The sequence below is a fragment of the Pseudorasbora parva genome, chromosome 10 (genome assembly GCF_024679245.1).
Source record: "Pseudorasbora parva isolate DD20220531a chromosome 10, ASM2467924v1, whole genome shotgun sequence".
Taxonomy (NCBI): domain Eukaryota; kingdom Metazoa; phylum Chordata; class Actinopteri; order Cypriniformes; family Gobionidae; genus Pseudorasbora; species Pseudorasbora parva.
The window spans coordinates 28,998,496-29,013,202 of NC_090181.1; the positions used below are offsets into that span (position 1 = coordinate 28,998,496).

General features: G+C 37.2%; 2 protein-coding genes across 3 annotated transcripts in view; both read right to left on the reverse strand.

The window, feature by feature from the left end:
- Nucleotides 1-59: 59 nt before the first annotated feature.
- znf395a (zinc finger protein 395a) lies at nucleotides 60-10,686 on the reverse strand. Of its 2 annotated transcripts, none has more exons than XM_067455767.1 (10): nucleotides 10,366-10,686; nucleotides 7,670-7,903; nucleotides 7,400-7,587; nucleotides 7,207-7,313; nucleotides 5,605-5,795; nucleotides 5,411-5,511; nucleotides 5,075-5,306; nucleotides 4,819-4,917; nucleotides 2,430-2,548; nucleotides 60-1,508 (listed from the first exon to the last, which is right to left on the reverse strand). In XM_067455767.1, exons 2-10 carry the CDS (start codon nucleotides 7,811-7,813, stop codon nucleotides 1,397-1,399), a joined length of 1,293 nt encoding a protein of 430 aa, XP_067311868.1. In that variant the 5' UTR covers nucleotides 7,814-7,903; nucleotides 10,366-10,686; the 3' UTR covers nucleotides 60-1,396. The 2 variants fall into 2 exon arrangements, with proteins under 2 accessions (XP_067311868.1, XP_067311869.1); XM_067455768.1 differs by having other exon boundaries at nucleotides 10,258-10,686.
- Nucleotides 10,687-12,989: 2,303 nt separating this feature from the next.
- Nucleotides 12,990-14,707, reverse strand: part of si:ch73-204p21.2 (uncharacterized) — a 39,390-nt gene continuing 37,672 nt past the window's right edge. Inside the window, exon 8 of the mRNA XM_067455760.1 lies at nucleotides 12,990-13,717. The gene's annotated coding sequence lies outside the window, so the exon portion shown is untranslated. The remainder of the gene's footprint in view (nucleotides 13,718-14,707) is intronic.

Here is a 14,707-nt window from a genome sequence, read left to right on the forward strand (position 1 = left end):
TGTTCATACTGAAAACACCCCACCTTTCCTTCTCCAAAGGACAAATATTAAACTTGTGGTTGGTCACTTGTTTGCACAAAAGTTTATTTTAAAAAAGGCAATGAAGCAACATAAGTTTCATGAAAAGAAATTGTACTTTTTTCGACTACACTACTCAGACAGTTCAAGACTTTTCATAAAAGGAAATTTCGAAGTACTTTACAAAAATGTACAAAAATATTGTTCTCCATGAGGTTCATTGAATGTCTCAGATTAGGATGTCCTTATACAGCTATGAAACTGACTGTTGGAAATGCATAAAGACTTCTGGAGATCTTCAGGAAAAGGTACATTCAGTTTTAATGATATCAAAGCATCAAGCTTTGAGCTACATATAAAAACAAAAAGGATGATATACTGATGTGTTATTCGAAAATATTTGGACCCAGTAATAAGAATATGAACCAATGAAAAGGCTACAATTTTCTCATAAATGATCAACAGATAAATTTCACATTATTTCTGCAGAGATGTATACGATGTATTATCTTGCTGAGATATTCTTTGGCAAGAACGTGGACCAAACAAACGAACAGCAAGTGAGCAGACTGGGGTGAGAAGCACAAAAGTAAATTCATAAATTGTATCAGATCATGCATGTTTACACAAATACTTCTTAATATTGACATTACAGAAAAGTGTATCATATTCCACAGAAGTATAACCTGTGACAAACACTGATAATGACATGGCATTCGATTTAACATCGCAGATATCAAAATCGTAATACAAAATGCTGTTTTATTTTCCTTTTTTCAAAAGTATGTTTTAGAAAATGTTGCACTGGAAATTGAAGGAAAAAAAAACTGCTTATCAGCAGGTAAACATGGCATACATGAACATTAACATTTTATGATATTAACAGTTACTCTGCTTTCTTGTTAATCTACAATTAACCATAAGCTGCCAATTTTGCCCCTGAAAGCAATGGGCCGCAGTAAAGACCTCTCTCCAGTCTCATTTCAGCAATTAAGTTGGAATGATAAATAAACTTTCCATCCGAGTCTGATGACAACAATGTTTAAACCACATTAAACAATATACATATACTTTAAGTACATGGCTGCTTACTGCATTCAAAAGGAACGTAGCACGTCTTCAGTTCTATGAGACGCAGGAAGACTGCAGCAGTTGTGGGGCAGAGGCTGTCCTTTTTGCTTTATCATGTTTCCAGCACCAACATGGTTCCATAGTACATTTAATAAAACATAAAAGACGTAATCGTGATAAAAAGTACAAAAGTTTAAGTCTCAAAAGGTGCTCTTTTGGTTTTCCTCCAACCATAGTTCCAGATAAGTTCCCCTCTTGTGGATCACTGTAAGGTTAGTGTTCTGTTTCCATCAATCTCAAGAAGGATTCAGTCGAGGAATCGCTGACAGGCCTTTTTCCAGCGGCAGGCGGTGCACCACTGGTCTCGGTGTTCAATACCGTACACCTTTCGGCATTTCTTGGCTTCGCCCCGAATCCTCCTGTTAGTAGAAAAAAAATTCAGAGTTAGATGTGACATATATTCTAAATGCAACAAAATAAAATGTTATTCACAACCCATTTTAAGATGATCTATTTAATATACTACTGTTTAAGACTGGGGTCAGTAAAAAAAAGAAAAGAAATTAATACAGGGTTGCATTAAATTGGTTTTATTTTAATCGTTGACGTTATTTGATTCTTTGTCAAATAAACACTGTTATTTTAGACTTTCTAGACAAAGAATACTGACAAAGTATCACGGTTTCCAAAAAAAGACACAACAGTTTTTAACATAGAAAATAATAATAAATGTTTCTTCAGCCAAATCAACATTTTAGAATGATTTCTGAAGGCTCATGTGACTGAAGACTGGAGTAATGATGCTGAGAATTCAGCTTTGCTGTCAGCAATAAATAAAAAAATAAAAAAATATTACCCTCCCTTAACTAAAATAGTGTGTTTATTAAACATTTAGCTGAAAAATAATGTAGAGTGGGTAGATTTAATCCATCAGGATTTAAAATATAATGTACAAAAGTTTTAAAATAACAAATAATTAATTTACCAAGATATTACTGGTTACTATCATTTTCCCTTACCCACCTAACCTTGGTTACATCAACAGAAAAATAATTACAGGTGGAGAAATGTAGCACGTTTTAAATTTTGAATTATATATTATTTTACATAGAAATAGCCAATATCATATTAATAAACATGCTAATAAGCAAGTAGTTAATAGTGAGAATTGGACCACAAATTAAAGTATCATCGCCCATTTAATTAACCTTTTTTCTTTAATTTTGCCAATAAGGCTAATCGGTTTCGGATATGTTGAGATTGATATTTTTGATCAAACAAACTTTATAAAAAAAGATTGACTAAAAGAGACCAAGTAATTATTGAAAATTGAATCTCACCTGGAAGTGCAATGGTTTCGTGGAGGTGAAACACTGGCAGGATGTGGCCTGAAGGTGGCGTTGCTATTCTGGAGCCACTGTTCACCAACACTAACTGAACGACGGCGGAATGGTGAGCTCTGGGGACGAGCAAAGAGGCAGAGAGAGAGAGACAGAGAGAGAGAGAGACAGAGAGAGAGAGAGAGACAGAGAACCATTAGTCACAGAATGTCGCACTGCAGCTTATACTATAGCTACAAAGACAACTCTGTGGTACAAACAAGGGATCAGTACAGTAAAACTGTGAAAAAAAGTATTAATTTCAAAGAAATATTGTTGTTAAAAACTTTGAGCAAAATACGCAGATCAAAATATTTTAAATGCTTTTTCAACCTAATGTCAAGCATGCATAGACAAAGAGAGAACAGTGGCCTCGACTCCACTAGATGGCACTGCAATCCCATCAAGCACCGCTTGTGGGCGGAACAAAGGACACAAAAACAACACGGGCATGTCACTCCCATTTCCAGCTTGAAAACACAATGTATTTGAGGCCATGTGGTGCTTTGTATATTCTGAAAGCCTCAGAGAAAACATTGCATAATCAATCCATTACCTATAAATATTCACAGCGAAAAGACCTAAAACCATCTGTGGTTTCTTCTGACCTTATAGATAACGTAATCAGTTAAAGAGTGTGTTATTGCTGTTTGAGCCTGAAAAAGGTCTGCAATGTTATAAAGGCACTGCAAAGGGAGGCATTCTCTATATATGTGCACCGTTTCCAGTGCCTTTTGCGGGTCTTGAGAGAGAAAATGACATTGGTATCAATGAAAGGCTTTCTGAGCCATCGGATTTAAACAAAAATATCTTTATTTGCGTTCTGAAAATGAACGAAGGTCTTACAGGTCTTGGACAACATTAGGGTAAGTAATTATTGACAGAATTTTCATTTTTGGGTGAACTAACCCTTTAAGAGGCGTTTTGGTCGAGAAGGCACTAAAGACGTTGTTACAAAGCTCATCTAACTACAGTGGTTCTATAGTTTTTTGTACGCAAATAAACTAAATAATGACTTGTATGGTGATAGGCCGATTTCAAAACAAAGCTTCGAACTGTTATGAATCAGCGTATAGATTCATGAATCGATACACTGATTCATAACTGTTCAAAGCTTTGTTTTGAAATCGGCCTATCACCATACAAGTCATTATTTAGTTGTTTTTTGAGCGCAAAAACTATTCTTGTCTCTTCATAAAATGATTGTAGAGCCACTGTAGTGAGATGGACTTTGTAACCCACCTCACTTCTGTAGTGAGATGGGCTTTCTTTAGTTCCTTTATGGGTCTTGAGAGAGGAAATGACATTGGACATCGGATTTCAACAAAAATATCTTAATTTTTGTTTCGAAGACGAACGGAGGTCTTACGGGTGTCGAACGACATGAGGGTAAGTATTTAATGACAAATATAATTGATTTAAAGGGTTAGTTCACCCAAAAATAAAAATTCTGTCTGCAGAGCCGCAGTTTCACCCCAGCCGTGGTTTGCCCGCGCATGCGCAGTTTACTACAACGGTTTCATACCGATACATTTGATTTTTAAATCTTAATTCTGTCCTAAAACTACCTATTGTTGCTCCTGCTGTTATTTTTTTGCATCTGCCCGGAGGCCTTCAGGCTCCGTTACTGATATAAAACAATGCTGTCATGAACACTTAAATATTTAGTTTACTTTTTTTACAAAAACGAACAGCCTGATACAATAAACACACAATGTATTTTCAATGCCCGGTATAAAAAAAACGAACTTTCAAATAGACATTTCAAAGGTTTTTATAATTATTAAATTATTATTCTAAAGTTAAGATAAATTCCTCAAGTTGCTTAATTCTGCCTGAGGTAAATGCATAAACTTGAACACAAATAAAACTTTTAAACAGGCTAAAAGTTGAGCATATTATTAATTTGTTGGAGACATAACCAAGAAACAAATTTAATTTACATTTATTCATTACATTTACAATTTACATTTTAAACATTTCGTTATTTTACCATTACAGTTGATCCTTAACTAATAAGCATAACATCAAACAAGTGCAATTACAATAAATAAAATTCTAGTTGTATTCCCTTCCAGTGCCCTAACATCACGAAGACATGACGCAATGCGCATGTGTGGTCAGTACTGCTGTGGTAAAATTGTGGCTCTGCAGTCAGACCCTTCTCCTTTAAAATCGCTGTACAGGAAACGCACCCCAGAGCGTTACTGACAGACAATGGAGAGGTGCAATGTTATGCATTTTTTGAACATTCAAGCATAAACTATTCTAGTAGAAAAACTAGAATAAAACAAAATCAAGACTTTGTAAAAGGTCATAATATGGCCTCTTTAATAAAGAAAAAGCTCACCTGTTTGCTCTGATGAACTGTGAGAGATGGCGTCCAATGACAGGCCACAGGAACAGAAACTGGTTTACACTGAGTCACAACCTGAATGGGTGGAGGAGCCTAAAGAATCAACATCAACATATTAAACAATCGTTTATTTAAGGCAACGTGCAAACAGCGGCATGTGACACCATCAATGAGATCTTTGATGGCCCTAAAAAAGCCCTCAAGGGAAACATGATATTTAATTATATCACAACAATGCAAAGCATCTCACCTGGTAAGAGTGCTCAGAATGGACCTGCCAGAAGCTGCTCGGGGCAGACTGGCTGAGCGGGCTGGGCTGGAGCATCTCCGGGGTGGAGGGAGAGGGAGGCGTGTGCCGGCTGGGACTGGATGGGGAAGCGCAGGAGGGTCGGTTGCCACCAGGGGAAGCTGTCTGCTCCAAGTCCTGATAGACTTCAGTGTAGTAGAAGTCTTCTTCTCTTTGGGAGTGCTCGTCACTTTGTCTGCAGAAAACATAATAGAGTGTGTTTAGAATCTAAACGTCGCACATTGCTGCTTTCATTGGCTAGACACTTCTGGGGAATTCTATGGTGATTGTGATGCTTACCCAAGGTGAGAATTTCGGATGTGACGTTTGATGCCTACTACAGTGGTCAGTATTTTTCCACAATTTGGCCACAAGCACCGATATGCTACTTTTACTGAGTTCTACAGGGTGAAAAACAACAGAAACAAAATAATGAAGCTACAAACTCCATCCAACTTACACATCATATTTTATAACTATAGTTTACTATGTACCTTGCGTTTCCTTGGCGTTGGCTCATTAAACAACATTTGGTCCAATTCCATGTCCAGCCCTTCATCAACCAGAGGGGCGCTCTTGTCCATCTCTGCAATGGGTGGGGATGGGGCAGGGCTTCCGTTTCCATGGTCGCAACTCCAATATCCACCATCAGACAGTTCTCCACCATTTTCCATTCCACACAAAGCTAATACAAACAAAATAGAGGTGAATACGTAAATATCCTTCCTCATAACATGTAAATGTTCAGTTCTACAGGGTTCTTACTCCTTTTACAAAGTCAAATTCAAGCACTTATTAAGCTTTTCCAACACCTTACAACTGTGGTAAATTACATACTTTTCCAAGCAGACTTGGCATTCTATATAAAATAAAATTCAAACATTTTCAAGGACCTTCCAGCACCTGTACGAACCCTTTTCTAAATGTTAGAATACTTTTATTCAGCAAGCATTTAGTAATGATGCTGAAATATACATACATACATACATATACACTCACGTAAAGGATTATTAGGAACACCATACTAATACTGTGTTTGACCCCCTTTCGCCTTCAGAACTGCCTTAATTCTATGTGGCATTGATTCAACAAGGTGCTGAAAGCATTATTTAGAAATATTGGCCCATATTGATAGGATAGCATCTTGCAGTTGGTGGAGATTTGTGGGATGCACATCCAGTGCACGAAGCTCCCGTTCCACCACATCCCAAAGATGCTCTATTGGGTTGAGATCTGGTGGCTGTGGGGGCCATTTTAGTACAGTGAACTCTTTGTCATGTTCAAGAAACCAATTTGAAATGATTCAAGCTTTGTAACATAGTTCATTATCCAGCTGGAAGTAGCCATCAGAGGATGGGTACATGGTGATCATAAAGGGATGGACATGGTCAGAAACAATGCTCAGGTAGGCCGTGGCATTTAAAAGATGCCCATCTCTTAAATCATCTCCCACACCATTATACCACCACCACCAACCGGCACAGTGGTAAAAAGGCATGATGGACCCATGTTCTCGTTATGTTTATGTCAAATTCTGACTCTACCATCTGAATGTCTCAACAGAAATTGAGACTATTCAGACCAGGCAACATTTTCCCAGTCTTCAATTGTCCAATTTTAGGGAGCTTGTACAAATTGTAGCCTCTTTTTTCTATTTGTATTGGAGATGAATGGTACCCGGTGGGGTCTTTTCTTTCCTATTCTGTCATTCAGTTTGGAGTTCAGGAGATTGTCTTCACCAGGACCACACCCCTAAATGCATTGAAGCAACTGCCATGTGATTGGTTGATTAGATAATTGCATTAATGAGAAATTGAACAGGTGTTCCTAATAATCCTTTAGGTAAGTGTACACACACACATACATACATACATACATACATATACATATATAACTAACATGATGTTTTTTGTTTTGTATTTATTCCCAGAAGTCTCAGTTTTAGCAGTAGAGTTTTTCATTAGTGAAAAGTGTTTGTGCAATTATTAGGGATTTCTTCTTGGTGACTAATGCCTATCTCAACTGGTTTATGCCAGATTTGTACACTGTATCATCACTTTGGTTAAGCATTTATGTATGAGTAAGGTTCAACTAACCTGGAGTCACACTCCCTGGAGCTGCGTGTTGGACGACTGGACTGCAAGACAGACTTGTAAGCACCATTGCAGCCATAATCTCATCCATGTCAACCGTCTCTGGACTCCTGCAGTGTTAAAGTAGAGTTATATGGGGGTGTCTCTTTATCAAAAAGTCAGTATTCATCATTCAGACATCTATAACAAGCCATACCTTCTTGGCACATCAATGGACGAGGAGACTGAGGAGGTAGAACTGGACGTGGGGCTCGTCCATACGTCTTCTAGCTTGCGATGAACGTGCTGATTGAGCTGGGGCAGGAAGATAGACACTTCATTGTCCACGTGGTTATGCTGTTCGACCACACCTCCGCATTCTTGTCCTCCACAGTGCACATACACCTGAAACGTGTCAGGAAAACACCACTAAGAATGCCAGTCATATTTTGATTTACTCTACAGTAACAAAGACATTCATGTTTACCTTCTGTCCAGGGTAAAGCTTGCTTTTGTGAAGCCCACTTTCAGGGCATCCATGGGACCCCGTTTCTGTCAGGCCATCCGCTGAGGAACCACACAGCAGGGTGCCCAGTGGGGAACGCTTCCCAAGCCTGGTCTTCGGTACCATTTTCCGTTCCTCGCACCTTGTATCTTCTTAACTGCTTTGAAGAACTCCTGATGGAGATTCAGCAGTGCTATTCAAACAACGAACAGGACACTGATAAGAAGAAGAAGAAAAAAATTGTATTAATGTAGATCAGGCAACTACTCAACATTTTATTGCCAGAAAGAGAGTCTGGTGTTTGCAGATAGCAATTTTATGTACCTCTCATTTTATTGTGTATATATCAGACACAGACCTGAAAATTATCTCAGTTTAGACACCCTGCTCTAGATATATATCGATATCAAACCCATAACGGTTGACCACTAGTTCTACCCAGACAAAATAATTTATTTATGACATAAAATCATAACTATGATTTAACTAATCTAAATGTGCAAAATATATACATTTATAACATTTATTTACCTTGCTATTTACAAATTCAAACAATTTATATGTACAAAATATAACTTAATTTTTACAATGCTGTCACCTGGTGAATCTGATCAGTGAAATCAGCGTGACTCACCAACCATCCTTACGTGAAACATCCGGCAACTACGTGTCAACTATTAAGACATTACAGGACGAATGATGCAAAATTCGAAGTTTACGTGCAACTGTGCAGAATAACTGAGTCATTGTCAGCACACAATGTACCATGCAAAAACTACTTAAACTGACGCAAGACATTAAACTGTTATGGCCATGCTTGGCTTTATAACCTCAGAATGTTCACCCAAGGGTTTGGGGTACAGAGGAATTGGTAAATACTACATAGCCTAACCATTATTACCATCTGCAGTCAGATATTAAGTTTCCTCTGTTCCCGTAAAAGGTGATTCAGAGTAATTGCAACTGACTGAACTGCAAAATTTCCCTTGGTTGACAAATACTACATATTTGACAGCATGGGAGTATATACTGCATATATAATTACTTAGCAAGGATGCATTAAATGTATCAAAATGACAGTAAAATGCATTTATAATGTTCCAAAAGATTTCCATTTCAAATAAATGCTGTTCTTTTGAACTCTCTATTCATCAGATAATACAAAAATATTGAGCAGCACATAAACATCTGATTTCTGAAAGCAAATTATTTGTATAAGATATATCTATATCTAAAAATTAATAACTTGCCTATAGTATACTTCCTACCCACATTAATTCAACTGCAGTAGCAAATAACAACGGAGCAGAAAATACTGTTTGCAAACTATTAATATCACATGATATTATGACCTAGTAACATGACAGTGTTTTGACCTCTAACATTACTTGACATGTCAATGGTGCACAATATACAGTGGTAAGAATGTACAGTATACAACAACATATGTGATTCCTTAATGATAAAAAAAAGTCACTGCTTGATTTTGGCGTCCATCCTGCAACTAAATCGGATTTCCTTTCTACAAAGTTAAGTGTAATTATAAACTAGTGATTATAAAAGTACGTTTAGAAATATTTTTTTTTAATATCAATATATAAACAAAGAATGAGTCAGTCATAAAAGTAGAACAAACAAACAAACAAACAAACAAAAAAAGTTTAGAAATATTGATGGCAATTCGACGATATTACGTCATGTCGTAATTACGTCACCGCGTGTTCCCCGACACACCGGCGTGGCATATTGCACGTTTTAAAAACACTCCCAAAAAAGCCATTTAGGAGAATAGTGCTGTTTATTAAGGTGTTATATTATTGTTGTTATTATTATTAAGTGAGAACTGCGATTTAATTTTTTTCAAATTTATTTTGTTGCAATTATGATTCAACTCATAAAAACAAAGTTATTTAGAAATTAGGACCGATAACTTTGCTTTAAAACAATCTGGCTGATAACGTTTTTACATGTTAAATCGGATCTATAGTCATGAACGTTTCATTTATTTCCACTGATCGGCTATAAAAACAAACCGTATCGAGCACGACATTCACATTCAAACTGATTCAAGGCTCAGCCAATGCAATGCATTGAAGAGAGGCAACTCAAAAGAGCCGTTCATTCGGGAATCGGACAGCGGATTCAGAACGTTGATACGAACTCGTGAGTCGCTCCCCAGCCTCCCACATGCTCGCAGCAGAAGCGACGCGACGAGAACGCGCAGCAGGAGCAGATTATCTATCCATTCACTCAAAGCGTTAAATGCAGTTTTTGCAAAATTGATCATAATGTAGCAGCTGGAGAGTTAATCTCTTCAGATGCGAAAAAGTTCGTTATCGCAGTTTATAAACCCGAATTAATTAACCAACTGTCTTTTTTCATTGTGTTGTTAAAAAAAAATTCCCCATTTTATCAAAAGCAAAAGTTCACCGTTGATATTAAATCCAGTTATAACAACTAACACAACAGTTATGCTAAAAGGAAGTACATCATCGCACAAACAAGCCATTAGTACCAAAAATAATCATCCAAAAGCTTTTCACATGAATTCACTGAAATAATGCACTAACCTTAACGACGCCAAACAAGGCACTCTTGTCTGATAAACACACAACGCAACGATAAAACACAAATGCATTTAAACCGAGAGAAAAACTTTCAATGAACGTTGCACGTACCTTTGCCAAATTTCAACACACCCCCTTTCCACAAGGCTCGCTCTGACCGGCTGTAACTTGAAAATGTCCTTTTTCAGAGCCCAGAACGGCTTGTGTTTCGGTATTTAAAATCCCGGCCTGGATCTTTAAAGTAACCGTAACCGCATTTGTTTGATAAAGCACCAAGGCCGCAAGGACACTTTTATTAAATAAGTATATTCTCAGTTACAGTGTTCGCTTTACATGCCAAAGCTTCTGTTTGATTTAGTTTTAATCCGTGTTGCTTCCGTCTTCACCGAGGTGAGACGTTCCAGAATAATCCAGTGCCGGGTTTTCACCCAAGCGGCTGCTAGCGGGCTTCTGCTCTTGTAGTAAACAACCTGACCACGTGGTAGGGATGTGGACGCTCATTGGCTAAGCAGCGCTTTCCAAGACACACGCCCTACAATTCCAACTTGTTTACGCAGAAGTTGAGGAAGGGTCAAGAAACACAATGGACACATATGACACTGTATTTCATGCACTCAAACACCACTTTTATTAAATATCTGTGGCTTTGCATTACTACAGTAAAATGCAATTGAACATGAATGCAGAGAAACAACGTGCAAATGGATGCATTGTTGCTCACTGCACAAATAATGACTTAAAACGTAGATTCAGCAGATTTTTTTCTATGTTTATGATTTTTATTGCATAACATGAATTGTGCATTAAAATAGCTCTCATTTAACTATGATATCTGTGCAGTATGTGTTTCTTTGCATGTGTGTACATCGTGTACTTGTGGCTGGCTGATGTTGCACTGTATGATATGCATTTATTTCCCTCATAGGATATACCTGTCTAACGTCTTCGGGTAATTTATGATTTTTTCCCCGTGAAGAATATGCTAAAAAAAAATGCAGAAAAAATTTAAGATATGCAATATAACAAAGGATTCAAATGCAAAGATTTAGTCGGAACTGTCTTTGTGCTCTTTAACATCTTACACACATTGCATTTCAATTTCAAATGAGTACCATAATTATGGGTTGTTGTTTTTTTTAAATTTTTTTTGTTTTTTTTATCACTACGCGTTGGAACAGAAACAAATATCGAATGCTTGAGTTGATGAATTTGAATTGTTTACAATGACAGGGTTAATAAGGTGTCAATCTATTTATTTAACTAACAGCAGGCGTCTTTAAATGCACAAAAAGCATCTTAAATTCAGTAACTTAGCTGTGTTTTCTTTCTTTCTTAGTAGTTGTTTTCTAAAGGGGGAGGGTATGACAGAATTGCATAACACGAGCTTTCCCAGCCCGCTGGCATGACCGCTGCACGCCATTGGTGGAGCGCCGTGATTCACTTCCCCACGCTCTGCGCTCGTGATCAGGCTGAGGCCAATAAACGCGTACGTGAGAAAACGCACATCCTCGTGCCAGAACATACAGAACCTGCATTCTGCACGTCGGCCACAGCTCCCAAACGCTGCAAGAACAGGCGTCACGAGGAGAACGGTTTAAACATAACAGTGCTTTTTATTATTATTATTTATTTACTTACCGTTGAACGTGAGTATTACGCGTTACAGCCAATACGACAAATATCACAGTTCAAAGAAATTACAATTTTAATATATTTTTAGGCTGTCGTCAAGGTTGCGATAGAGTGATGCATTGATATATGATAAATGATGCAACCTTATTCTGCAGCAGGCTTTTTTGTATTTTTATAATGTATTATTTGCAAGCAAAAATTAAAGCCTTTAATTACACACATATTGATAGGGATTTATTAGACAGGGAGTGCAAAATAACCCTTATAGTCAGTTTTTGTGCCAAACTCTTTGCAAAAACAATGCTTTTCCTAATCTTTAAAGAACTGGTTATAAACAAAATGTCCATTGGAAAAAATGAAAAAGCCTTCAATTAAAATTATACATGGTGACAGAGACCTCATTATCTAATGAGATATATTACACACTATTTTACTTTATATAGCTGAGTTAGGGTCAGTGTGTGTCTGTTCAATTAACTGATTCAAGTAGCCCATTTAATATAAAGGGCAATGACAAAGAAAAGGAAATGAAGAAAATGTTTAAAACCATGATCTAAGACAAGTTCTCGGAAACGATGCATTTTTGATTACATTTTTTAAAAACATTCCTAGATAATGACTGATGACTAAAAAACAAAAGATCTTTTCTACTATCCAAATTTTTCAGTAACAAACATTTGACATATCATGCATTTTCATGCATATTTTCTCTTACAGTGGCTTCTTACACATTCACACAATTATTAAATCAAATAACCTACTAACAGTTGCTCACTGTTTATTTTTTAAATATATTTTCTCAATTCATATTTTTTCGGTAGGCCTATATGTTTCATGAATATTTTTCTTAAAATGGCTTCTTGCACATTTACACAATTATTAAATCACTGAATATTAATACAATTGTTTCACTGCTTTTTTTTTTTTTTTTAAAGAAATAAGAGTTTTTAATCTTATTTAAATGATTAAGACACCATCTTGTCATTGACCTATAAATGCCCTCAAAAAAAAGAAGAGGCCCAATTCTACAGAGCAAATATTTCCCTAAAAAATAAAATAAAAAATAAAATAAAATAAAAATCGATATCACCAGAACAGGAGGGTTAATTCTAATGAGTCTGTTACTTTAATTACATGTTCAGTGTTTATCAGATATATCCATGCCCACTGAAATTTGTACATTTGTTCAAAACCTAAAAATATTCACCAGTGCTGTCGTGTAAATCCATAAAGTTAAACATATCCAGATCAGTCCATTTGACAGACGAAGCCCATGCATCACCCCTATTACGAATTAATTGGAATACAGAATCATTTTACAATACTGGAATTCATCAGAAAAAGATGCAATGAAAATCTTCATGTCTCTTTGGTACCGATGGTGGCAACACTTCCACCTCATCTTCAGATGGAAATGTAACTGGTTTTTCTTGCCTGTCGCATTTAATTGCTGACCATCCGAAAAGAGACCTCTATTTGTCAGAAAAGGTGTGGCCAGAAGATCAGTCTCCTTCCCCTGAAGGACACCGTTCATCGCTGTCTGAAGTGTTGCTTAAGGATTCAGCTTTGAATCAGTCTGGTCAATGCTGAGGGAAAGGGGGCTCCAATATTTCCTTTAAAGTTTGATGGGCACTTTATGGGAGTCAACACCACAAAGAAGGATTTCAACCTGGCTCCAGAAGAATACAGAAAGCATACATCTCCAAATAGTGAGGGGTTTTGTTTAGTATGAGCATTTCAGGTTGCATAATAAAGTTGGTGGAACTAAAGGCTTGTTGTTTCCACCACAAAGTCTGTGACGTTGCGCCTACGTCATCAATGCTGTTATTATCTGAATAAAAAAATGTAAAACAATCAGAGAAGCACACATGAAGTCATTTGAAATTGCAACTTAAAGGAAGAGTTCACCCAAAAATTTAATTCATCCCATATCTACAGGTCCTTCTCAAAAAATTAGCATATGTGATAAAAGTTCATTATTTTCCCTAATGTAATGATAATTATACTTTCACATATTTTAGATTCATTGCACACCAACTGAAATATGTCAGGTCTTTTATTGTTTTAATACTGATGATTTTGGCATACAGCTCATGAAAACCCAAAATATATCTCAAATATATTAGCATTTCTATATCTCAAAAAATTAGCATATCATGAAAAGGTTCTCTAAACGAGCTATTAACCTAATCATATGACACAACTAATTAACTCTAAACACCTGCAAAAGATTCCTGAGGCTTTTAAAAACTCCCAGCCTGGTTCATTACTCAAAACCGCAATCATGGGTAAGACTGCCGACCCGACCCTGTCCAGAAGGCCATCATTGACACCCTCAAGCGAGAGGGTAAGACACAGAAAGAAATATCTAAACGAATAGGCTGCTCCCAGAGTGCTGTAACAAGGCACCTCAGTGGGAAGTCTGTGGGAAGATAAAAGTGTGGCAAAAAAATGTTGCACAATGAGAAGGTGACCGGAGGAAGATTGTGGTGAAGGACCGATTTTAGACCTTGGGGGACCTACGGAAGCAGTGGACTGAGTCTGGAGTAGAAACATCCAGAGCCACCGTGCACAGGCGTGTGCAGGAAATGGGCTACAGGTGCCGCATTCCCCAGGTCAAGCCAATTTGGGCTACAGAGAAGCAGCACTGGACTGTTGCTCAGTGGTCCAAAGTACTTTTTTGGATGAAAGCAAATTTTGCATGTCATTCAGAAATCAAGGTTCCAGAGTCTGGAGGAAGACTGGGGAGAAGGAAATGCCAAAATGCCTGAAGTCCAGTGTCAAGTACCCACAGTCAGTGATGGTATGGGGGGCCATGTCA